The sequence below is a fragment of the Corythoichthys intestinalis genome, chromosome 4 (genome assembly GCF_030265065.1).
Source record: "Corythoichthys intestinalis isolate RoL2023-P3 chromosome 4, ASM3026506v1, whole genome shotgun sequence".
NCBI lineage: Eukaryota > Metazoa > Chordata > Actinopteri > Syngnathiformes > Syngnathidae > Corythoichthys > Corythoichthys intestinalis.
Window position 1 is genome coordinate 29172927 of NC_080398.1, and position 23985 is coordinate 29196911.

General features: G+C 38.5%; 1 protein-coding gene across 3 annotated transcripts in view; it reads right to left on the reverse strand.

Annotated features, from left to right (window-relative positions):
- Nucleotides 1–23985, reverse strand: part of ttyh1 (tweety family member 1) — an 86036-nt gene that overhangs the window by 56983 nt on the left and 5068 nt on the right. For all 3 annotated transcript variants that reach the window (XM_057833673.1, XM_057833672.1, XM_057833674.1), the window contains exon 2: nucleotides 9888–10052. In XM_057833673.1, coding sequence (XP_057689656.1) covers nucleotides 9888–10022 — 135 coding nt within the window. In that variant the 5' untranslated portion in view covers nucleotides 10023–10052. The remainder of the gene's footprint in view (nucleotides 1–9887; nucleotides 10053–23985) is intronic.

Below are 23985 nucleotides of genomic sequence, written 5' to 3' on the forward strand. Positions count from 1 at the left end.
TAAATCCGAGATGGACTGAGGGTGCGAAGTTTGAAGCGCAAAGTAGCAAGGGATCACTGTATGTACTTTTCGAGATCTAGTTTCCAATCGCTGGTTTTCCTACTCAAGATGGCTGCCAGCTATGCACAGCGCTGTCAATGGCAGGCAATGAGTTAAGCAGTGTCTTACCAAGGCATTATAGCAATTACTGTACTTTGCAGTCAAGTGAGTATGCAGTAATTTAGTATTAAAGGGGAGGGGGGAAAAATTTTTTTTTTTTCAAAACATATGGTATTGGTATGGTATCGGCATTGCCCGATACCACACAGCTGGGTGTCGGAATTAGATCGGGAGCCAAAAAATTTTTATCAGTGCACCACTTAGACATACCAAAAGGAATTGCTCCATTACATTTTGCTGAAGTCAAACTTTTCAGCGTGATGAATCATTACATTAAGAACTTGTCATGTTAAAACCAAATTTATCACGTTATGTGGAAATTATTGTCATTAATTGCTTAATTTATCACGTTAAAACATTTAATGTATTACACTGTGATGTGAAATTTATTAAGTATAATTGGAATGGAAGAGGAATGAATTATCGATGGTATCCGATGCATTCATTCATTAGCTGCCAACACTCCCGGTTCAAATGGATTGGACATCTACTAGTCACTTAACGTTGTAATATGTAAAAAATATGTCACAATAGAGGTGATTAATTTTGGTGTATTGATGTCAAAGGTCAGATATGTCAGGAAATGAATTTCATGATAACGTGATAGCGGATTCGCCTGTTTAACCTAAATTTGCAGGGTTGGTGATAGGGATGGGAATTGATAGAATTTTTACGATTCCGATTCCATTATCGATATTGCTTAATGATTCGATTCTTTATCGATTCTAATTTGGGGGAAAAGAAGAACAAACGTTTTTATTGGCATCGAGTTTGTTTCCAGGGGACGGGTTTCAATAAGCTTCGGCTTCTCCCGTCAGCCCTTTTCTTTTCGGGTTCATGCCTGAAGGGAAAATAAATAAAATAAATAATCAGAAGTCACCACCTTACAAACTCATAACGAGGTCAAAAGAGGCCCAAAGCCTCAATGTTAACTGTGGCAATAAGTGGCAAATACACAAAAATGTGTAACATTTTACTTAAACATTTTCTAATAGAAATGAAAAATATTGGTATATATTGACATATACACTCACCGGCCACTTTATTAGGTACACCTGTCCAGCTGCTTGTTAACACTTAATTTCTAATCAGCCTATCACATGGCGGCAACTCAGTGCATTTAGGCATGTAGACATGGTTTAAGACAATCTCCTGCAGTTCAAACCGAGCATCAGTATGGGGAAGAAAGGTGATTTGAGTGACTTTGACCGTGGCATGGTTGTTGGTGCCAGAAGGGCTGGTCTGAGTATTTCAGAAACTGCTGATCTACTGGGATTTTCACGGACAACCATCTCTAGGGTTTACAGAGAATGGTCCGAAAAAGAAAAAATATCCAGTGAGCGGCAGTTCTGTGGGCGCAAATGCCTTGCTGATGCCAGGAGAGAGGAGAATGGCCAGACTGGGTCGAACTGATAGAAAGGCAACAGTGACTCAAATAACCACCCGTTACAACCAAGGTAGGCAGAAGAGCATCTCTGAACGCACAGTACGTCGAACTCTGAGGCAGATGGGCTATAGCAGCAGAAGACCACGCCGGGTGCCACTCCTTTCAGCTAAGAACAGGAAACTGAGGCTACAATTTGCACAAGCTCATCGAAATTGGACAATAGAAGATTGGAAAAACGTTGCCTGGTCCGATGAGTCTCGATTTCTGCTGCGACATTTGGATGGTAGGGTCAGAATTTGGCGTCAACAACATGAAAGCATGGATCCATCCTGCCTTGTATCAATGGTTCAGGCTGGTGGTGGTGGTGGTGGTGTAATGGTGTGGGGAATATTTTCTTGGCACTCTTTGGGCCCCTTGGTACCAATTGAGCATCGTTGGAACGCCACAGCCTACCTGAGTATTGTTGCTGACCATGCCCATCCCTTTATGACCACAATGTACCCAACTTCTGATGGCTACTTTCAGCAGGATAATGCGCCATGTCATAAAGCTGGAATCATCTCAGACTAGTTTCTTGAACATGACAATGAGTTCACTGTACTCAAATGGCCTCCACAGTCACCAGATCTCAATCCAATAGAGCATCTTTGGGATGTGGTGGAACGGGAGATTCGCATCGTGGATGTTCAGCCGACAAATCTGCACCAACTGTGTGATGCCATCATGTCAATATGAACCACACTCTCTGAGGAATGCTTCCAGCAACTTGTTGAATCTATGCCACGAAGAATTGAGGCAGTTCTGAAGGAAAAAGGAGGTCCAACCCGTTACTAGCATGGTGTACCTCATAAAGTGGCTGGTGAGTGTAGGTCGTTGTTCTGCCTTTGGCAATATGTGTTAAAGTGTATTATTTACCATTATATTGAAATGCATGCCTTTTAGTATTTATGGTGCTTTCACGCTCAAGTGGAGGCGCCCTTGCGCTTCCTCACGTGAAGAAGAACGCGCTTATGTGAAGAAGAGCGTGCTTGCACGCGAAGAAGAAGTGCAGCTACAAAGCATCCAAGCGAGTGAGCGAGTTAGTGAGAGAGGGAAACACTGCTACGAGCCTACGTTTTTTGTTAATGTTTGTAAAATATCTACAGAGGCAACGTCTGTATGTATCATCTTTCGTGTTGTTGTTGTGTATTTGCACTCGCGATCGGACACTTAAATCCAGTGTAGTGGTTTGAACTTTGTGCTAATGCTAGCGAACGCATGCTAACCGTTTGTGTTATTACTGTATTAGCAGCTAATCATCGCTGATTTACGTTGATGCAAACCTGTTTGTTATTTGGGACCAAATTGATTTGTTTCATATCTATTTTTAGTTTCACTCTTCAAGTGATGGTTGAATAAAGTCAGCAAATTATACCAACGTCTTCTGCATCGTCATTTGGGAGTTTAGCTAGCTGTATAGCCAGGACTGAGCCTTAGCGTCTCGGTGAGGACAGTTCAGTCGTATTCCCTCCCGATGCAGTTATCTCCACCTTGCAATGACTGCAAGTCACTTTGTTGTAATTTTTTTCTCGTGAAGTGAAGACACACTTTCAAGCGTTTGAACCTATGTGCAGTCATTGTTATGTTTACGGCTGCAATGCTCGTGCTAAACCATCGTAACCTGTCATTTCACTTTCCTAGTGAAGTGTAGCCAAACTTTAGAGCGTGTGGTTCTTGGCGCCATGCTAGTTTGATGCATCCGGACAATAAGACACATCACGTCACGTGATGACGCGTCTTTAGGAATCGTTAAAGACCAAATGTGAAGTAAGGTTGGCCAACCATGTTTTTGAATAATAGCAATGGCCAAACAATTATAAGCATATTTTCGTTTTTTTTTTTTAACGCAACCCTTCCAGATTCTTTGTTTAGCCCATAGCAACGCCCTTGACAACGAAAATGCTCAATCTAAAGAAAAGTTGTATGAGTGGCTGAAGGATAGCAGGGCACGTAAATGGACATCTTTTGTTCGCACTAAGTGAATTAATTTCACGCCGTCATCGAGTCGTGTTCTCTGCTACAAAGACTTCAAAGATGCCTGCTCCCTCAACCGGTCTGCTTATGATCAAGGATTTGCAAAAAAGTAAGTGTGATTTTTGGATAGATGACTGATGACTTTGTCAAAGAAGAGCAGCCAACTGTTGTGGAACAGTGCTTAATTTGTAAATCATAAGGTGTCGGAAAGCAGGTCCCAGAACATATTGTAATAGCCCGAATAGGGAAATAGAAAGGAGAGGAATGAATAGTGGCTTCCTTCACTTTATTGTGGCAACAGTTAAAAAACAAATAACAAAAATAACAGCGGACTGCTGCAACATGCGACCGCCAACTTCGCTCTCACGCCGCACTCTTGTCCTCACTTCCCGCTACGTCACAACTCTGCTGTCCGATGGCCCATTCACGGGCGCGCACACAGTTACGGACATTACATCATGCAGAAAATGGTGCTGAAAACAAAACGCAAATGCCCACTTGCCATGCTGTGGGACTTTCCTTTTTTTCTGTCTTTTCTATGTGCTTTTCTGACTTCTGATCTTCCTTCTTTTTGAAAAAAGACAGAAAATGCAACAGTCTTTTTGGCTTGTTGAAATACCGTTTGATCCTGGCTGCTTGCTCCCAAGATGCTGCAAATTTCAAGTTTTTTTTTTTTTTAATGTCACGAGTGTGATTTGTTGGTCCAGCTTCTCAGTGCACCAACAAATCTCCGACTATTTCATATGACATTAATTTTCATGCAATTGCAACTACATGCAATTCTTGGGATTTGTTGTGTAAATGAATTTATGCATATTATTATTTTATTTTATACTGTAATGTCCTAACTGCGTGTAATATTCTGATATAATGTTTTTCGAGGCACCCTGAAGTGCACGCAACGTACGCTTGTTTTGGTCACGTGACACGGGAGTGTGATAGAGAGGCAAAGGCTCTATCTATCACTCCGCACAGCCTGCCGAGAGCCCCAAGCTGTGTTTGTACTGTTAGCTCCATGTGTTAATAAAGAAATAAAGTTGTCAGCATGTCGTATGTTCGATACCTTTGTCAACAAAAAGCTCATAACAAGACACTATGCACGATCCGTTTAAGAGACGCTGGGACTGGAGAGCTGTGAGTAGTAGGAGGCGAGGGGGGAGATGAGCGAGAAGCAAAACTTCGCGGTCGAATGTGGTGGTAGTCCATTATTATTTTGTTTTCTTATTGTTGCCACAATAAAGTGGAGAAAGCCATCAACGACTCATCTCCTTCTTTCCCCCCAACGTTTTTATATTATTATTTTATATGCACGAGAGCTGCCGGATCTACCAAAATGAACATGAAGTCTGATTATTATTTTTTTTAAATAATGTCATCAGATAGACAAAAACATAAAATTATGTGCAAATGCCTGCATCTTCAATTCATGAAAATAATAACAGCCTGTATCTTACCAATCTTGTAATCTTGATGGGTCTTGTCTCCATTCCATGTCAGGTAGTCGAGGCACATTGTTTGCATCCTAATTAGCATCTGGCTAATACATGTTAGGTCCAACATAAAATTCCAACCTCCTCTTCTTCCTCCAACTCTTCAAAAACTTGGATCTCCTCCCTTGCGCTCGATCTATCGCTTATATCGCTGTTTGAATAGTTGTTTGAAGGGCTTTGTATGGCAGCCGTATGTATGGAGCTGCCATCGCTGTTCCCGGTGTGACGTATCACTTCCGGGTTCGTCCCGTTTCAGGCTCGAACTTCGGAAACGCGATTATTTTGTCAAATATACAACATATGAATAATTTTTTCATGCTTTATTTGTTGGACAATGTTTAATTACTTTAGTTGTGACCCTATTTGGCATGTAATGAAATTACCTCACATTTGGTCTTTAAGGCTTTTTCATTGTGATGTCGAGGCCTCGAAACACTAGGAACCGGTTCGGAATTGGAATCGGATTTCGATTCCCATCCCTAGTTGGTGATATGAGAAGAGAAAGGGTCAAAGGTCACTGAGGTCAGAAATATGGTGATGCTTTGAACTTGGCTGCTTAGTATGAATGCAGAAGTAGGATAGCAAATAGAAGTTGAGTCAGTTGATGATGATAGACATCCAATCTATTTGAAGTGAGAGCGAATGAACACTGCCGGCTTCTCCCAGTTCTAATGGATTGGACGTCTATCGCCATCAATAGCAGTCTGTCTTCCTGGCATGCAGGAATTGGTCAGTACCCCCACATTTGTGCATTCTCAAAATTGCAAAAGATCCATGAAATATGCTCTCATATCAAGCGAGCCTCGCTCTCTTGTGAGCAGCTCACAGGCATATCACACGGAGGCCGCCGATGTCACTAAGCCATATCAAGCATTTGATCGGGCTGTGTGTCATAAAGTCAACATTACTGAAATGCGTTTTTCAGCGCGCATCTTTCTGTATTATCCTCTCATCCATCTGCCCGTCTGTCACTCCCACCTCTACATCTCCCCGGCCCCTCCCCTCCCTTTTCCCCACCATCCCACTACCTCTCTCTCTTTCTCCCCCACTCAACTCTCTCGTTTCTTTCTATCTATCCACGCCTGAATCTCTATTAATAATCTGTGACCTACTTAAATACATTCAGCGCGACTCTCGCTCGCTACCGCCGCTGGCTGGCTGGATCGCAGTGAGCCTCCCCTCAGCAACCTCCTCGCATTACTCATTCCCTTTCTCTTGGCCTTCTCTGAGCACTTAAAGTCACTTTTGTTTCTGTGTTCTGCGGGATAATTTGCACTCTCTCTCACCACCACTAGCAGCGACCACATCCTCCCTTTTGTGCCACAGAAACGTCACAAGCACGCACTTTGAGAGAGTTTGTTTAAGACGGGTGAAATCTTGTATTTCGCATCGAGACGTGCGAAAATCCAGATCCTCGCTGCCCGTGGCAGTCTAGATTTTTACGCACAAGTTGATAACAAGCTTCGTGCACGCATAGGAGCAGGTGCAACTAAGTGACCTAGTAGAGCGTTTAAAATAAATAAAAAATAATAATAAATTTAAAAAAAAAAAAAAAAAAACGAAAGATCAGCTAGTGCAGGAATGTCATTTTTTTATTAAGTTTTTACATTTTTTTATTCATTTTTTTTCTTTTGTTTATTTAAAATGGGGAAACATAAAATATTCTTTTTTTGTGTGTGTAATTTTTGTTTTTCTGTTTTTTTTAGTAAAAATAACAAAAATTAGGAATAAAAAGGTTAATATTGTATTGTTAAAAAAAACAAAAAAAAAAATCCCCAAAAATATATTTTGGGGGAAAGGGAAAAGATGTTGTTTCTGAAGCAAAAAAAAACATGAAGACAATGCACATATTTATATTTACATGATTAATCATGCCTTTGTGATGGTTGCTTCTGTGACCTAGATTGTAACAACTTCTATTGTTTTTTACCTTGAGTTTCATAGTTAGGAGGGAATCTCACGAGATAACTTGTTTTGCACCATAGTATTGTTTTATTATACGCCTGGGTCCCATAGCTAGAAGGGAATCTCACGAGATAACTTGTTTTGCACCCATAATATTTACCATTTGTTGCAACTGTTGCAGTACAGCTCATTTGTCCCATGTGAAAAGCCCTTTTTCAAGGGGGCTGAACCAAAAGAAGCTTTAATGTTTGTCATTGGCCAGGGCCGCGCCGCTCGGAGACGGAGGTTGGCCTCCCTGCCTCCGCGGGACGCGTCCCTACAAAACCGGAAATTTCCGGGCGACCCGTGAAGTCCGCCAGCGGGTCACGTGCGGATCGCCTAGCTTTGTTTCATTCGCCGCCCTACCGGAGCGTTGGCTCCCGCTCATTTGTCACGGTAAGCGATTTTCATTGCTAAGGGACACCTGGTTGTGCTGTAACGTAGCGCGGGGATTCTGGGATTGACAAACTCAAATCTAGCGTCATCGTTACCCTTGTTATGCTTGTTTTTGATGCTTGTTGCTTGCTCTTGTGGGATTGTAATCAATAAATCTCATTTATTCTGCGTTTTCTAATCAATAAACATTGTCTATTGAGCAAAAGTGTGCCTGTTACTGATTCACCGCGAACCTGGAAATTTCGGAAAACACGGGGGCCCACACAAAACGATGTGGCAGGCCAGATCTGGCTCCCAAGCCTTGATTTTGACACCTGTGGACTAGTCTAATTCAGCAACTAAAAATACTTGTATCTCAAATCATATTTCCTAGTGAAATGAATGAAAAAGCAATTAAATAGACGGTAAAAATACAAAAGTTCATGCATAAAAAATTATTCGATGTGGCTGCTTCTGCTGTGCACACAGTGACCACTATACTGCAAAAACACGTCTCCTTAAAACTAGTTAAAAGTCCCTTGTTTTCAGTGTAAATCTACTAGAAACAAGTGAAACTAGGCCTGCATGCAGGACTGAAGGGGCCCTCGCACTTTAGCGCAACTCGGATGCCACGCAGGTCAGGGTGGTGGCAAGTCGTCCCCCTCTCATCATCTCACGAGAACCTAACATGCTCGAAACGCCCCTGTTTTTTGGAATTAGAAATACATTCACACACCTAGGAGAAAAAAAACCCTATTGAAGACGGTCCTACAAAAAGGAGGCGCTACTGAGCTGTGCAGCCACGTCCTTATTCAAAACCAAAATGAATCTTCTTATTGAGCCAATTTGACCAAGTGTGCACAAAGGGTCGTCACGGTAACAGACAGAGACATGTGGACATGGGCGTTAAAACTGAGTATTACAAAAGATCTTGTAACTACAATGACTGAAAAGAACTGGACATGTATAAGTAAAATGAGTGACTTTCTGTTGCCGCCAGTTGGCGCTGTAGGGTTGATGCAAATGACCCCTACAGGACCCTTCAGGGTACGACTCTCACCAAGCACGGGAAGTTTGGCGCAGATAAACTAAATTTAAACTAAACAAAAAACTGATTTTAAGGCTCCCCTGATGCAGTTTTGAGGTCAAATTGATTTTTTTTTTCCTCCATGTCTAGTAAAAAAAGGCGTTTCCTGTTCCCAGCAGGGAGCACCAGGCCTAATAGGTAATATTTCAATGCAGTCATGTTCCGGCTGGGATACCTCTCATACTTGCCAGATATGAAAAAGACTGAACCTTGTATGAGGGAGTTGTTAGTCATTTATTGAATTTTTGTGTGTTGCCAAAAAAAATGGCTGACTTTGGCATCCCGCCAAGGTCAGGCTTGTGAATGAAAACTCACCATTTTGATAACTTAAGATCTCATATGTCTCATGAACAGTCTAACCAATTTTGAGGAGGATCCAACTAATTCCCTAGGTGCCAATGTCTCAGATATGCTACCTGTAACTCAATATAAATTTCACATTCAATCCAAAATACCCGATTTCCTGTTGGGTTTGGAATATGGGTGCAGAAACCATTTAGAGTAGTTTTGCACAATGTATCGATTCCCCATATTTGAGCAAGTTTTTTTTTTTTTTTTTTATTCAGGTGAAAATTTACCAACTTTTAGATGTATGGGCTTAATAAGAACAAATTTATTACTTATTTTTTACTTAAAGTAAGTGGAATAAACTGGAACATTAATCTGTTAACTAGTCTTTAACACTCAAAACAAGATGGAGAAGATTATTTGACTAGATTTAAGAAAAACAATCCGATTAAGACATGATAAATTTGCAGCGTAGGGGCAGTACAAAGTATTTCTACTGATAACTTCTCAGTAAGCTGTACTGCTATTTGTTTTCACAGGGGGCAAAGAAAAATTGTCTGTCTACATATGTTGCTGCGCCTTTCGATTTTAAATAGCCTTGGGGTTATAACACCGCAACATTGATTCTAATATTGTTAGCCTGTTTTTCCTTTGTGTTTGAAAATTAATATTTTACTAAACATTCTGTTTTGATGACTTGGTTAGTACTTAGACTTGTTTTGCTTATCTTTGATTGGATTCATTCAAGCCTGCATGGACTTTCGTACCCATTAAAAGTATCCTGTGTGATATTTATCTTTTCCTGACCTGTTCAATACTCATCTGAGTAGGTGCTTAAAAGGTTGATGAGTAGATCAAGTGGTCATGTGCTATGTTTACCTCTGCAGGAAGAGGTAAATTGACAAAAAAATATGTGTGTGCTTGCGTTTAGACATACCAGTATTTTGTGTCAAATGAAGCTTTGAATAAACATTCAAAAACAACTTTGGTTTTGACTTTTTTAAGTTGCTTGAGGACCGTTTTTTAATGATTTGTTCATGAATCCATTCTGGGACTTCTAGCGTGATGTGACAGATTGCATGACATCACCTGGAACCGAGTGTGTAATAGTGTACTAGTGCGTTTGTGTGTGTAGTTATATTACCTGCTGGTACTCCCAGCTGTCAGGGGCAAAAAGGTTGTCCCTCATCTGCATGGTGAGGTCCAGCCGCGGGAGAGCGTGACACATCCGCACCCACAGTGAAGGGGTATAGCTGGGTACTGTCGTCATGGCAGCCATTGTCCACCGTCAACGGAGCCCCTCCTCCACCTTGCGGAAAGGGGAAAGAGTTGTCAGGGTCGCGGGGATGCAGAGTACAAGTAGCATGAGGGGAGTTGAAGGTCCTCTCAAGGAGGGGTCGTCAAGCTTTTACGGCGATTGCGTCCCCGCCGGATAATTTAAGAGCGGCATCACCTGAGAGATGCCAGGGTCAACATGTCAGCTGTAGTTACTGGCAGGTAACTGGTAGGAGGGAAGAACGTTTTTCAGAGTGGACTCTGCTGAGATATTCATTTTCAGCTTCAATGTCGCAAATAGCAAGTCAAATTCGAGTGGTGGTAATCTAGTCCTAGAACTTTGAATCCTGCGGCTTAGAGTCCAGTGCGGTTATTTGTTGATTTGTTTAGGTTAATCGGTAACATTTTATTAGACAGTGGCGTCATATGACTGTCATCAAACCGTCATAATTATGACATGACATTGTCATGGGCATTAATGAAGGCTTATGACAGACGTCATTAAGTGTCATCCGGCAAATAATGTCACTAACTCCTTTTATGTCCAGCTCGGATCTTTTCCATCCATTCAAAAGTGTGATCATTTGCCGGATGACACAAAATGACATCTGTCATAAGCATACATTAATGTTCATGGCAGTGTCATGTCATAAGTATGATGGTCTTATGACAGTCTTATGGCACCACTCAAATAAAGTGTTAGCAAATAACATATTTTATAGCAATAGCAATAGCAATTTATGAAACAACTGGAACAGTAACTGAAGACGTAATTAGCACAGAACATGAATGTTGATTGTTATTTACATATGTAGCGCTGCAATGCATGCTAGGAAGCATGTTAGACGACAACAGTGTTGACAGCAGAGGTTGACTGTCTCCCCAAGGGAGCAGTGATGGCCAAATTAAGCTTTTTGAAGTAATGAAGCTTTGCAGCCAATTAGTTCATAGTGGTTCATTTAGTCTTATGACAGTCTTATGGCACCACTGTCAAATAAAATGTTACCAAATAACATAACTAGCAATTAATGAAACAACTGGAACAGTAATTGAAGACATAATTGGCACAGAACATGAATGTTGATTGTTATTTACATCTGTAGCGCTGCAATGCATGCTAGGAGGCATGTTAGACGACAACAGTGTTGACAGCAGAGGTTGACTGTCTCCCCCAAGGGAGCAGTGATGGCCAAATTAAGCTTTTTGAAGTAATGAAGCTTTGCAGCCAATTAGTTCAAAGCTTCATAGTGGTTCATTTACTCTTATGACAGTCTTATGATGACGCTGTCAAATAAAGTGTTACTGATTAATATCTTTTGGTGTAAATATCCCATATTACATTGAGCAGCTGCGGCTTATAGTCCAGTGCGGCTTATCTATGAACAAATGTCGTTTTCTTGTCAAATTTGGTGGGTTGCGGTTTATAGTCAGGTGTGCCTTATAGTCCGAAAATTACGGTAATTTGTTGTGTTATCGTGTAAATATGTACGCATGACACCATCAGACTTTTGTTAGATGACATCAAATAATTTGGTTGAGCATTCTTGTGTCATTGCATCAGTTTTAAAGTAAACTTTTAAGTTTGTGATGTGTGAAATAAACAGAAGCAAGCACGGTTTGCCTTTTATTGCACGAGCAAAAAAATTAAAACAGGCACTAAGGGACATTGTCAAAAGAGTGTTTTATTACGATTAGGGGTGTTTTAATCAGTTTAAAGCTCGTGTTAGAGGCAAAATGAGTTTTTCTATATACTACATTGTCCCTCTATATCACCTTTCACAGGCAGGTCATTGTACATTACTATTATAGTACATCACTTTTAGTGAACCCCTACTTTCACAGTAAGTCTATATTTTGAAAGGGGTCTCTCTAAGTACCGTAGGTACTGAACAATGTGAGTTTTTCTTTGGTGTCGCTCAAGCACCAATGTTTGTCTTCTTTAGAGAGCAAACACACTGAGACAAAATCATCTACTGGTTGTGCTTCCTTGTTTTTAACGGTCGTGTACGTAACTGGCGGATATCTTGGGTAGGCCAACGTGCGGTTGGAAACTAGATCTCGAAAAGTAAATTTTGCACAGCATCGGCATGTTATTGCTTAGTACTCCACTATACAGATGACATCATTTTAGTGCCGTATCGGGATCGATACTAGTATCGGTACAACATTAATAAATACAGTAGCAATATCCTTTGTAAAAAATAAAATACATAGTGTTAAATAAATGTTGTCGCTTTGCCTGTTTTGTTCATGTTTCAATGTACTATATGTCAATATTTGAAATAATTTTACATAACAAGTGCATGTTACAGCAATTATACGTAGTGTAATTGACATCCATATAACAGTTCACAATGCCCAAAGTATTGACAGTAAGTATGCAAATTATGAATGTTTTAGGCCTCTGATAATAGAGATAATATTGAACCACAAAAAAATGACACAGCTTATAAGTACAGTCATTTTGTGATGTCGGTTATACCCACGCACATACACACCAATACTTTAGCACAGGTGCATGTGATAATGGCAAGGGCATAGATTTGCATAGGGACGGTAGGGACATAACACTACCAACTTTTCAGGATGCTCAAATTGTCCCCACCAACTTTTAAGCAATAATAATGATATAATAATCATGAATTCAATTAGATTGTCCTCCCATATGTTGTAAGGATAGAATAGATAGAATAAACCCTACCATTATTAAGTGAATTGTTTTCATGATGTTCAGACTTACATGTCACCCCCTTCAAAGAGAAAGGATATTAGAAGTTTTTTTTGGCCAGCAGCAGCCACTGTAAGTAATGTAAAAAGACATGAATGTGGTGGAGGTGGGGAACACGCCACTAATTTTGCTACTGAAAGTCCAGCTTGCATCAGAGTTAGCATAACATTAAACTGTGTGAACTTGCTAACCAGTAGAAGCGTCATCCTGTATGTGCTTTTCTACTGTTAACATTAATTATACTGTGCGTTTATTCATTAAATAAAATGTATTTATTTTCTACATCACATATCTAAATCTAATAATTTATAATAATATAGTTTTTTTTGCAGCCTGTGCATACATTTTACCCCCCACCCCCAATAAAAAAAAAACACAACCACTGTCAATTTCCTTTATAGTGTCCCTACCAATGTCGAGACCAAACCTACGCCCTTGGATAATGGGTAGGAATAATATCAAGAGGAAGGGCAGCCACTTCCAGTAAATACTAGCTTTTTATTTACATTGATTTCGTATTCTGTGTTTTTTTTTTTCATTTTATGAGAAAAGATTCTTTCTGCTGGGATGGACATCATAACAATGTTGTGTTAAACATGCCATCGGTATCTTGCCTGGTATATTTTTTCTCAGCACAGTGTCCTCTATAGGAACTGTTATTATTACACTATCATCTATCACATTACCATATTAGGCCATAAATACAGGAAAAGCCTGAAATTCAGATTGAAAAAATATAAAGAAATGATGCTGTCTGGAGAATATTAGCGGCCTCTAGTGGACATCAAATTAAAACAAACATATTTCCAGTTTTCCGGTTGCCTATCGGTGCCAAATAAAAACTGGAAGACAGTTTGAAATCTGCATTTTTTGAGTAATGTTGACTGCCGTGCACTTTGTGTTATTTTAAGTTATTTTCTATTTTGCTTTAAACACGCCAGCGTGATCATAGGACACAGAAGGTAATGTAAAGTATTTTTCATATTTTTTCAAAAAAAATTTATGTGCTAAAGCAGTAGTCACCAAACTGTTCCACATAGGGCCGCAGTAGGGGCAGGATTTCATTCCAACAAAACAAGACGACACCTTTGCACCAATATGATGTCTTACAAGTGTAATCAGTTGATTGGAGTCAGGTGCTGCTTGTTTTAGCAGAAACCTCATTGGTTAAATTGTCTGTGCTCAATCAGTTGCACTGTTGTTTTCCTCAACGATGGCTACAACGCTTTTTTACATCTCGATGACAAGATGATAAAATGTGTTCTGGGTAACTAAAACATTACGAGCCTGATGTCAGTTTTCGTCTGACAAGACGAGAACGAGACGAAAATGCGAAATAGTGTCTGTCACATGTTCACAATGTGTGACTATTTTATGAGCCTGTATCGTAGCGTTGTGTCAGTCATGTGACATGTTGGCATCTTGGCCAGAGGGAATATGTAATGTTGCTTTATTCTTTAAAATTCTGTGCTGAGTGATCATCACACACTACTAGATGTAAATCTGGCATTAGCATAACATTCGTGTTAACGGCTAGCGTCCTCTTAAACTATCGGACATCTTTTTTACACACAATTCGTGGCGTTCAGGAGGGTATAACTAATTAAAAATAAGGTAATGCTTTCCTAGCGAGCGTGTATTATCACGTGATAGATTTCCTCGTCTGTCAATGCTAGTTCAAAATAGTTGGAAACTTTTATTTATTTATCTTTGGAGTAAGATTTTTAAATTTTACAGACAAAAACATTTTGAGTAAATGTCATCAAAAAAACTAGACAAACACATTTTGAGATGACTAGAATATGACTACGACTAATAAGTATCATCGTCCAAAAGATGAAGACAAAAATTAAAAGGGCTGCCAGAAACAACACTGATCGGTTGGAATAAAAATCGGGACCCTCAGTAGCCCTTGAGGACCAGTTTCGAGTACCCCGTGATAGAGAATAACTCGAATTAGTTCTGGATTCCAGACCCAAAAAATCAGACCTAACTCAACAAAATTCAGGTTCCCTAGTAGAAAATAACATCTTTTTTTCCTGATATGTAAGAAACTTCATCGTTCCAAAGTCAGCTGTTTATTCTATGGGTTGAACATCTAAATCAAGTTCCATTTCCACTTGCACAAGTTATGTTTCAGGGAACCTTGGACCTGAATACTTGTTGGCTCTGATAAGCCGCAATTGTTCTCTTTTACTAAAATATGTCATTAGATGCATATAAAATATTGCCATTGATTTAAAAATCAATACATATTTAGTACATTTTTTGACCTACGGAGGGCACCATGTTTTATGCGCGCAATGGACGCTCGGGCCGGCACTGTCACTAGACGAACACTACTGGTGTTCTGCAATTCCTTCCTACACGCCGAGACGTCCAACACATGCGCAAATCGGTTAAAAGCGGCAAGTACTTTTATTGAGTCTTTTATTACCTTTTCATTGCCTCAAAATACTTTTTGCATGCGTTTCCCTCTCATACTTTTTAGCATTGTGTTTTCTTGTGGTAGCTTTAAAGCAGATTGTTGCTCTGTTGACCACATTAGTCACATAGCATATTTAACCCACCCTTATTTGATATTAAAACGTTTAAATATTTTCTTAAAGCATCTTTCTGTCTGTATGCATCTAAACAAAACAAGCTGAAAGCACACCGTAGTACTTTGGGTGTCAAATTCGCCTCTTGCAGGACTTTTCGCCGTGTAGCACACTTTGGCAGAACACTGTTTTTTTCTACTTTCATCTCGTCTCATCTCGTCTTTCCTATTCATTTTCCCTTTGCTGCTCGTTTTCTGAAATATCGACAGTGCTGTCATGCTCATTCATGTTCCTCTCAGGTTCAAATTGAAAGGGCTGAACAGATGACATGTTTATGTCGCTAGAGTCATACTCTAGAAGTCCGACAGCGTAACCCAGTGACGTCACCGCCCTGCGACGTCAACAACAATGGCGACCTACTAGTTAAAAAAAATTGTATAAAAACAAAAACATCAAGAAGGGTTTTAATATCCAATTATTTTACTTATAATAACGTTTCTCTTTTAAGAACTACAGTTCTTCCATCCGTGGTTCCCTTTTAGAATGAACATTTGTGATTTATGAAACATATCAACAGACCAAATAAGAAAAACAATACCAATCTGCAGAATGGTATTACAATACACGACAGCTTTTGTTATTTTTGCACAGGCTGTATGCCATATGGACTAGCATGGCTTATATATATACCCTATATGGGGTCTTTAAAGGGCCACAATTGTATTAACAAGGGGAAGAACACTATTTCATGCAATGATATGAGAAGACATTTGGACTCTTGTTACTTGGCGTTCAGCGTTTGGTGTCTTTAAATCCGCCCAAGTGGGCTCGAAAGTAGGGTAAATACAAAAGGCAAATCCGGTTAACCAATGAGGGAGGAGAAGGGGGACAGGGGCTGAGGCACAGCCTGTTCGGCGTCTGATACCAGCGTCTCCGCCGATAAAAAGGCACATTTTAGCTCAGAACAGAGCTCTAATCATACTTGCATACAAAGCCCGCATGTAATTTTATACTAGTTTAAACTAAATGTTTGATCGAACGATTTAATGGCGGCTATTATTCAGCCGAAACAACAGTCGATATTCAGCACAGAGAAAGCTTTTCACCCTCCCCGCTGACGCGCACAGCATGCGATTGTGTTCAATACAATCAGACAGAAAAGTTTGTATTCAGAAAAACGTCAAAGCCAGACAATTTCCTCATTCAAATTCAACGATAGACAGTTAAATGCTCGCAACAGGCCGGATGGAGGCAACTATAAGCATGTCTCAATAAGCTTGTTGGTCCTAATGGTTCCGGCAGCCCAACTGTCACAAATCAAATTGTCGCCAACGCTCCATTTCACTTATTAAAACGGAAGCTGAGCATGGTTTTTTTCGCAAATGTAGTGATAACTGCTTTAGTATTGGAAATGCAGTTTATATTATTTTATTTAAGACAAAAAAAAGTTTACACACCCTTGTGTGACAGCAAAAATCTTCACAAAGATTTTTGTTGACATTTAACACGTTTACTGCTATTGACGGTGTAAATGGATTGGACGTCTACTGCTTTCCATGGCAGCCAAATAAGAGGCAGAGGTGGGTAGACTAGCCAAAATTTGTACTCCAGTAAGAGTAGCGTTACTTCAAAATAATACGATGCAAGTAAAAGCAAAAGTAGTCATCCAAAAAATATATACTCAAGTACTGTACAAGTAAAAGAGTATTTGGTGAAAATAAAACTAAAGTAACGAGTAACATTGTGAGAAACTGCTTACAAATTTGTTTGATTTTATTTTTGTAGACGATGGTGTTATTTTTTTCTCTGCACAAAGTTACCGATTTGAACTGTTGTTGCAATGATACTGTACAATAACACATTACATAACCACATTAAGCCAAAGAAAAAAAATGAATCCCGGCGAGGGAGAAAAATGACAGAAATGAAGCATTATTTGTCAAAAGAGCATGAGTACCCTCTAGTGGAGAGAATACTTACTAGTTTGAATAGTGAATACAGTGATCCCTCGCTACTTCGCGCTTCAAACTTCGTGCCCTCAGTCCATCGCAGATTTCTTTTTCAAAAAAAAAAAAAAAATACAGTTGAGCTATCCCGAGCCGATCACATATTCTCACACTCGCTCCTTCCCTACCTCTCTCTCCCTGCTCTTTGTTCGTCAGGCACATGCACTAGAGTTGCTTATTAAAGTTAACGATTATTGACAGATATTTGTGTCTGATCTTGCCAGGGTCAAGAACTTCAAAAGCCCTGCATGCGTCAATCATCGTTTAACTTGTTAAACATTTGTTGTGGCAACTCATTGTGTGACAGTGATCAACTTGAGCAGATTTGAGTACACTCACTCAATTAAGCATTTAATAGAGCCAAGCATTTTTCAACTACTTTATTCTTGTTTAAAAAAAATTCGGTGGGACATGTTTAAAATGTAACATAATTATTACATTTGTGCTTAAAAACATTTATTAAAATATATTCATTTTGGTTTTTGTATTACACTTTGGGGGAAAAAAAGCGAAAAAACATGTCTTAAATGTATCTCTTTACATTCACATCAAAGCAATGAACACACACACACACACACACAAAAATCTTTTAGGTGCGCTACTTTTTCACTTATCGCGGCTTGTTCTCGTCCCCATTAACCGCGAAAAACGAGGGATCACTGTACTGTAGTTCCTTCATGGTTACTATTAGGAAATTAAACAAACATATCTCTGGTTTTCCATGGTCAATCGGAGCCAAATAAAGACTGGGAGAGAGGTTGAAATCCACACCCTCTCTGATGGATGGATGGATGGATGGATGGATGGATGGATGGATGGATGGATGGATGGATGGATGGATGGATGGATGGATGGATACCGTAATTTCCCGAATATAACGCACATTTTTTTTCCCCAAAATCAACTTGTAAAATCATGGTGCGCATTATAAACGGGTACATGGATGGAGACAGAAATATATATATATATATATATATATTACATATATATATATATATATATATATATATATATATATATAAACCGATGGTTTTTTTCTTGACACGGCCACGTTGTGTTGAAGAAACGTATGCGGTGACCCGTTGCCGACCATTACGGTACGTGACGTCACCATTTTGTTTCGGTAATACTTCACTCTAATCGGACGAATGATTTCGTCTGTGTTAAATTCTGCTTTTTTCACTCTTCATAAAGCACAGAATTTAGTTTCTTGAACTCATTTGAATCGATGTTTATTGCAGCTCCGCAATTCAGACCATAACAAACGTAAGCACACACACTTCCTGTGTCCGTCAACTATTTCGGTCCCTCGGGAAACTCAAACCCAAATAACAATAGTTCCTATTGTTACTGTCGTGTTGACAGCGATGAGCTCTCACGGATTTCCGACTTACGTTCTCACTTTCATTTTACCCTATCAATCCATGGAAGAAACATTTATTCATCATGATGAAACGAGCAAGTTATACAGCAGCCTTTAAAAGAAAAGTCACATCTGTTTTGTTTTCTCCTAGATTCTGGTAAGTTGGAGAAGTTGTCAAATCATATTATTACCGTAAATATTGTCAGTTTATGGTAATGTTTTGAACTACCAATGTGCTATGCTTGTGCTGTGTTTCACCAGTCAGTAAAATGACATTTCTGTATTTGTACACGAGCTCTGTTTTCTTGTATTCTTCTATTTATTGGTGCTAAAATTAGGGTGCGCGTTATAAACGAGTACAATAATTTTCCCTAGATTTTACAAGTAAATTTGGGGTGCGCATTATACACGGGTGCGCCTTATATTCAGGAAATTACGGTAGATATGTTCAGTTCTAACTTAGTAGAAGAGCTGGAATTTATATGGGCTATTTTTCTAACATTTTTTTACCTTTTTTTTTTCTTCAGGGTCCTGAGGATTCTCGAAAAACACGTTTAAGATGAACTTTTTACCGTGATTTAAAAATGTTTTTATGGTTGCACTATTCATTAGCCTTGCAAAAAAAACAGCATATTCTTTTGCAGTTGGAAAAAGGACCTTACGTAATGTGATATTTATTTACTTTGTATTAAATATCGGATATGATTTTTGAGGTTATTTAAAATATCATTGATAAACCTTTTATCTGTATTTTTAATAACATTTTGGCATATTTATTATATGATGCATTATATAAATATGAACATATTTAATAGTGTATACTGTATGTTTAATGTGTAAATACTTTACACTTTACTTTACACAATTTTATTATGTGACTGATCACCCAAAAATTTGTCACAAAATGTTTTTATTTTATTTTTTATTTTTTTTATAATTTATTTTTAAAATTTTAACCTTACAGTATACAAGCAGTATGGCCCGGCCATGCTCAGGTTTTTGTAACGTGAACACAATACACGCGAACGGCAGATAAAACATACTTTCATTTAGAAACACTGCTGTAATGTTGTAACAGTAAAAGGACATAACAAAAAGGTTCATGCGCAATCGCTTTTCCATCACTGTGTACAGTATTGTGGCGAGCCATGTAGAGAAGAATGAGAGACAGTTTTTATATTTCACACTTGCTACTCTTGTGCCCCATACACCGCGAGACCCCGAGAGACGGCGACTTTATTGAACAGACAACAACTACGCCAACCACAACTCTCAGTCATGGTTGCCACACCTACCCATGAACCATTGCGGCGTAACACATAATAAATAACAGTTGCTACAGTTTGATTTATCCAGCCAAAATTAATCACTTAGTAATATACCGGAAAATTGTACAATTTTTTTTAAATCCAGCATCTTGTTGTGGAGTACTGAAAGCCACAACGTATCATCACAGCACATTTAAATTTGTACATGAAACCGTAAAGTTTGAAAGCCAACTGCTATATTGCAATCGCAAGAGACACTTCTTTTGCCCAAAAGACGGCTCTGCCGCCTCCACAATCAGTAGGCCTGTAGGCCTGCATTTAGTGTGAGAAATTAATTCTAAACTCCAAAAATAAGCATAGATAATGCCAATTTTCACTTTTTCACTCGAGCTACACCGGGCAATACTGCTAGTTTATATATAAGTATAAATATATCTATAGATATAGATTGTAAACTCTTGGAAATCTGTTTTCTGTACATTTTCTGTAATAAAATTCTATTTTACCATACATATTTCCTGTATGACATTTATAAATATAAATGTATATGGCGGAAAACAAAGACTGAAAAAGAAGTTTCTGCTCTTGCACTCCTCTTTAAAAGAAATAGCTGTATTTTAAGCCAAAACAACTGTTGTGTTTGATAGAACAATATGTCTACTGTATATGCTGCCATAGCAGATTCATGGCACATTAAGCCCCGAACTATTTTTAATCTGTCCATTTTACCCTGAAAACCCCCGTTTACAGACGTCGCGCGACCGTTTTTGTTTCAACACAGCCATGAAAACAAGGTAAGTAATTATATTTGTTATTCAAAATGTCTGTCATTTTTAGCTTAGAATCATTAATTGATGTCTAATATTTTGTTTAAAAAAAAAAAAAAAAGACTTAAAAATTATTCACTCGCATATTTGAAACTTTTAAACAAATTACGTCACAAGGAAAACAATGGCGTCTGTAAAAAGAAGTCACGGATATCTACCTCATAACTATCGCTAAATTGTATTTTATTTGTTACTGTCGCATTTTCCCTGATATTTTAGATGATAAATAACCGATTCAAACAAAGAACAATTGAAAAAAAAGTTTAAAAAGGGATAATATATGAAAAAGAAAATCTCGACCACTCCTTGATGTCTGCGATTTCTACATCGCGACCCTTGTTATATTACCATGTTTCACTCATAAAATCCCCAAAAAATCCAGCTGTGGCCATTCACAGCTGTGTCTTGACACTCAGTGATACATGCAACATGGAGTTTTTGGATTGAAACAAGGTAAGGGTTTTGCTGTTTAAAAAACTTTTTTTTTTTTTTTTTAAATGCCCTCCTGTTCAAATTTTTTTCCCCCAGAAAATTGAGATTTTAAGCTTTCCACTGATGTATCACACATGCATATCGGACAATTTTGAAATTTGGCCAAATTGGGGGTCTCAGAGCAGAACTTCAAGACACCTGAGTGTTTTCCGCCATATATAAATGTAGAGTATTTATGCATAAATGTATATATATATTGTATATAAAAAATAATTTTGCGATTTTGTGACGATCACCAAAAAATGAGTCGCAAAACCTTTTTTAGCAGGGGTGTGTAAACTTTTTCATATTTTAAACTTAAATTGTAAACTTTTGGAAATCTGTCTTGGAACGAACGAACGTTCATTCGCCCTTCCCAGTCAAAATGGATTTGGACGTCTAACGCCGTCATCGGCAGTCAGTGAGTTCACTAGACTGGCTAAGCTCTGCAAATCACCGTGAGTCACTCATTTATGGTGTGAATGTGAGTGTGAACGGTTGCATCTCTAAATGTGCCATGAGATTGAGTTGAGCGAAAATGGATGGATTTAGGACATTAAGATTGACATTTTTAGTCCAGTTTATTAAATCTAAATGTATTGAATAACTTTTCTGGTCCAAAGCATTTGGAAGAATGTCATAATTTCTCATTTCTGCATATTACACTGCAATCACAACGCGAGTTTGTAATCTATCCATCTATTTTCCAACTGCATCTATTGATTAGTAACAGGATTTTAACAGTCTCATGCACATTTGCAGTGCAATATGGCCACATGTAGAGAAATGCAGTGTGGATAGTGAACTACAGGAATGAGTCACTAAGCAAAGCAGAGGCCGTCTGTCTACATGACTGCCTCGTGAAATGAGCTACTAAGCATTTCCACTGATGGATTGCAACACTCAACACAGTGCACTCCAATAGCAGAGGTGACAAACGAGGCACATAAGTCATTACAAAACCGTAAAATAAAACAGAAAGGGAATCACCTGTTTGCTGCCAGTGAGCGTGACATAAATGAGACTTTTTTGACTGGGAGGACTGGCAGGTTTTATTATATATTGTTGTTAGGGCTGCCACGATTATATTACTAAACAACAACAAATTGATGGCTAAATCAGTCTGCTTTTTTGATAGGTGATTGTTTAGAGACATTGGTGAACTAAAAATTGTCCAAATTGTCTTTTTCGAGCCTTTTTGACATCCGAGTTTATCTTCGAGTTATCGAGGGTTTAATTAGTCGGTGGAGTTATTTCAGCAAATGCCGGGTAATTTGATAGTTATTTGTTAGTTACAGGCAGGGGTGAAAGGATAGGCGGAGTTTGACTTTTGGGACGGGGGGGGGCACAATATGTTGTTGACCCCGAGATGCAGTATCAGCAATAAAATTAACTTACAAGAATATTTATGATAATAAGTTGAAAATGAGCGTTTTTTTATCTGCCATTATTCTTAAGGGGAATTCTAAATCAGGCTGCTGGCAGGACAGCTATACTTTTCACCAAGATCATCATCCATTGAATATGGTACACCCGCCGGTGTCGTGCCAATGTAGTTACCTCAGTCAAAAATTGTATCCCTTGGGCGGAGCCATATGGAGGTAGATTTCTGTCTTTATCATTTGATCAAAAAAACAAAAAAAAACAAAAATGCTTCAATCAAAACAGAAAGCAATCCTTTTTGTGTTTGGGCCATATTAGGGGCAGGGCATTTGTGTCTAAATCATTCAATCCCCCAAAAAGTTGCTTAAAATCATTTGAAAAATTGCCCTCTCCTATTTTTTTTTTTTTTTAATTAAATAATATGCAAAGCAAATAAGGTGCTAGTCAAATGATCTGTTCAAAAAATAATTTTGACCCATTATAAAAATATCTTTTTTTGTTAATTTTACTCATTTTTGTTGTTAGTTTTCTTGCTTTACAACTTTTAAATATATATATAGGAAAGTCAATTACATTCAATGACACTTTTCGGCCACCAAGGGCCCCCCCCCCCCCCTAAACTCCGCTTATGGGTGAAAGTGGATCAGAACGCCGTTCCGCCATGACTTTCCGAGACGGAACGCCGTTCCGGCATTTGGTACTTTGATCCCGAAAATATGACCGCAACTGTCAAACCCCTAAGTGTGATGGTTTGTTTAAAGAAGGGCTGTCAAAATGATCGCGTTAACGGGCAGTAATTAATTTTTTTTTAATTAATCACGTTAAAATATTTGACGCAATTAACACACATGCCCCGCTCAAACAGATTAAAATGACAGTACAGTGTAATGCCCGCTTGTTACTTGTTTTTTGGTGTTTGGCGCCCTCTGCTGGCGCTTGGGTCCAACTGATTTTATGGGTTAGTACCATGAGTGAGGATGGTGTAATTATTGACATCAACAATGGAGAGCTACTAGTTTATTTTTTTGAATTTTTTTTTACAAATTTTGATAAAACGAAAACATTAAGAGTGGTTTTAATATAAAATTTCTATAACTTGTGCTAACATTTATCTTTTAAGAACTAAAACTCTTTCTATCCATGGATCACTTTAAGAGAATGTTAATAATGTTAATGCCATCTTGTTGATTTATTGTTCAAATAAACAAATAAAGTACTTATGTACTGTATGTTGAATGTATATATCTGTCTTGTGTCTGTCTTCTTTTCATTCGAACAATAATTTACAGAAAAATATGGCATATTTTATAGATGGCTTGAATCGTGATTAATTACGATTAATTAATTTTTAAGTTGTACTTAACTAGATTAAAAATTTTAA